The 2,698-nt window shown below is 35.9% G+C and overlaps 1 protein-coding gene across 1 annotated transcript; it reads left to right on the forward strand.

The window, feature by feature from the left end:
• The first annotated feature begins 200 nt into the window (after positions 1–200).
• On the forward strand, positions 201–1,217 carry LOC144440025 (allatostatin-A receptor-like). Its single transcript, XM_078129254.1, has one exon. The coding sequence runs from the start codon at positions 228–230 to the stop codon at positions 1,215–1,217; it is 990 nt and encodes a 329-aa protein (XP_077985380.1). The 5' UTR covers positions 201–227.
• Positions 1,218–2,698: the final 1,481 nt, after the last annotated feature.

The following is a 2,698-nucleotide window of genomic DNA, read 5'->3' on the forward strand; positions in this document are numbered from 1 at the left end:
TCATCTGAATATGCAAATTTTATCATGCGCAGTTACAATGCGCACCCAATCAACAAGAATTTGTACATCACTCTGGCGTACCGTTATTATTTCTCTCTCCCTTTCGATTCCAGACTATGGACATGGAGTCAAAGAGTTTGGATTACAACTATGAAACGGTTGGCTATAGTTACGAACAACGCATTGACCTAACGAAAGATGACTTGAGATTGTTGGTGTATTCGAAGATGGACGTTATACTCGTAACCACTATAATGCCTATCGTCCTCTCAATTGGTCTCATTGGTAATGGTTTAATTGTCTATGTGTTCGCACGGGTACGTGAGATGCAGACTGTCACTAATTATTTCCTGGTGAATCTTGCTGTGGCCGACATGCTGTTCCTCTTTTTAGCAGTACCCCCTAAACTAGTACAATACTACTCCTCTCCATTACCTTTACTGGGTGACGTGTCAGCTTTGGGAGATTGGGGGTGCACGATTATCAGCTTCCCCTCCGCCGTAGCAATCACAGTCTCTACAATGACGATAATTCTACTGGCACTGGAAAAATACATGGCGGTAAAATGGCCGTACAGGTTTAAAACAATGCATACCAAACCTAAAGCTATAGTCGCATGCATAGCAGTTTGGATCACTGCGGCAATATATTGTTTCCCGGAGGTTTATGTCTTACGAATACAAGTATACCAAATAGATTTTCCGGCACATTGGAATAACACCTGGACACCAAGCGAATTACACATGTGCATACCAAGTTGTACACCTTATGAAGGACAGTGTGAATCATACAATACATACTACATATTTGATCGTGTTGTTTTTATTATGGTAGTACCTATATTAACAATTCTGTACATTCTCACATTGTACCACCTACACGATAGAGTTGGCATTGGTTCTTCCAGTGCATCAGTCAGAGCCAAGAAACAACTTGTTCGTCTACTCATCGTAACGACATTGATATATTTAGTCTGTGTAACGCCATTCCGGTTTTTAACACTTTTACAGACTCTTAATATTGTGAAAATAGCACCTGATACAACTTCCACAACACTATTGCATATATCTAGAGTGATGATGTATATTAATTGTGCTATTAATCCAGCCATTTACAATGTATTGAATGACCAATATAGGAAAGCATTTAGGGAAACACTCTTTTGTCAACTAGACAAATTACCTCCCAGTTTAGGCATGCGTACGACGAAAACTTGATTGATGAAGTCGACATTGAGAAAACAGACTGTTCAAAATGAGTCGAGCACGATTTTAAATTAAATTTGAAATCGACATTGAGGTTAACATTGTTGTCACTTTAAGTGATTCGCTGAAAAAAAATATTGAAAGAGCCAACTACAGACGGGAATATACATTTCGCTGCCTTGATAAGATGTGTCATTTGTTAGATGAATTTTTGGTCATGTTGGTGGATATTCGATTTTTTGACATTTCACTGTGGAAGATTTACTCCCCGCGTTAATATATTTTGCTTAGTTAAAACGTAAAATCAGTCAATCCTATGGAAATGATGGCTTTAGTTTTGAATACTGTTTAATTCATTACTTTATTGTATGTGTTTTTTAATTTTTTTCTTTCGTGATTTTCACATCGACTGTTTAGTATCTTTAGTAACTTCAGTCAGGATGTGAAATTTACCATGTAATCGAAATTGTTGATTCGGATACAGACGAGTGTCAATTCATGTATTGTTTTATATATTTCGTTGAAATTGCTTGTAAAATGTGTTTTATTCATATTTGATGTATTCTAATTAAGAACATGGGAGTTGTGTGCCAAGTTTTCTTCTCATTAACGTAATGAATTACAAAAATATTAGCTGTGTTATAATGCCTTAACTGTTTATATGTCATTAGTGGGAATCGATGGTATCTACAATACATTTAGAACGCTACTCATATGATATAATTGACAAATATTTCAAACTATTTAGAGGTAAGTGTATATATCATCAATATAGCATTGCAGACTAAGATTTTGTTATCATATAGGTTGTTAAAACAAGATAACACAGTCTATGAACCTGCACAGTCAGCTCAAAACTGTTTATAAAACTGTTCGACTATTTTTTTTCAATGATGGCTGAAAGTGCAACAGTTTTACATACACTCGAGCCAGTTGGCAATTAAGCAAAATCGGCGAACATAACGCCATCAGTTTATAATCCGTCGACATAGACATAAATTGTACATTGTAGGGTCAATCAAAGGATCCTATTAGAACATGGTGATATCGTATTTGTATTTACCTCTGTAATTTTAGAATTGTACATAAAAGCACGATTGTGAATAAATGAAACGCCATCAGCCAGCTAAAACTGAGAGGGAGATGAGCAAGAGTGTTTTCCCAGTGGTCAAGGTCTTGCATAGAAACCTGAGTGTGATTACTTGAATGTGCTTCTGGCAATCCGGTATTATATAGTACACGGTGGTACGACGTGAATGCACACTCGTCCTCGTGGATTAAATCTCATTACCGCCAAAATTAGTTAAAGGCAACAGTCTGTACCTGTTTATAATTTTGAAGTATTTGTGTCAGTTTCTTAAACAATTCAGTTAAATTGTCAATTGTTTCATAACAAATTGTACAGCAACATATAGTTACTTTAGAACGGTAAATTGGAAACAAATACGTAGCATTTGTTTCGAATTGTCCATTTACAAAACAACTATACTGTA

The sequence above is a fragment of the Glandiceps talaboti genome, chromosome 9 (genome assembly GCF_964340395.1).
Source record: "Glandiceps talaboti chromosome 9, keGlaTala1.1, whole genome shotgun sequence".
Classification (NCBI taxonomy): Eukaryota; Metazoa; Hemichordata; class Enteropneusta; family Spengelidae; genus Glandiceps; species Glandiceps talaboti.

Bases quoted from the DNA above. Each gene is read 5' to 3' on its own strand.
- LOC144440025 (XM_078129254.1), top strand. From the start codon at position 228: ATGGACGTTATACTCGTAACCACTATAATGCCTATCGTCCTCTCAATT.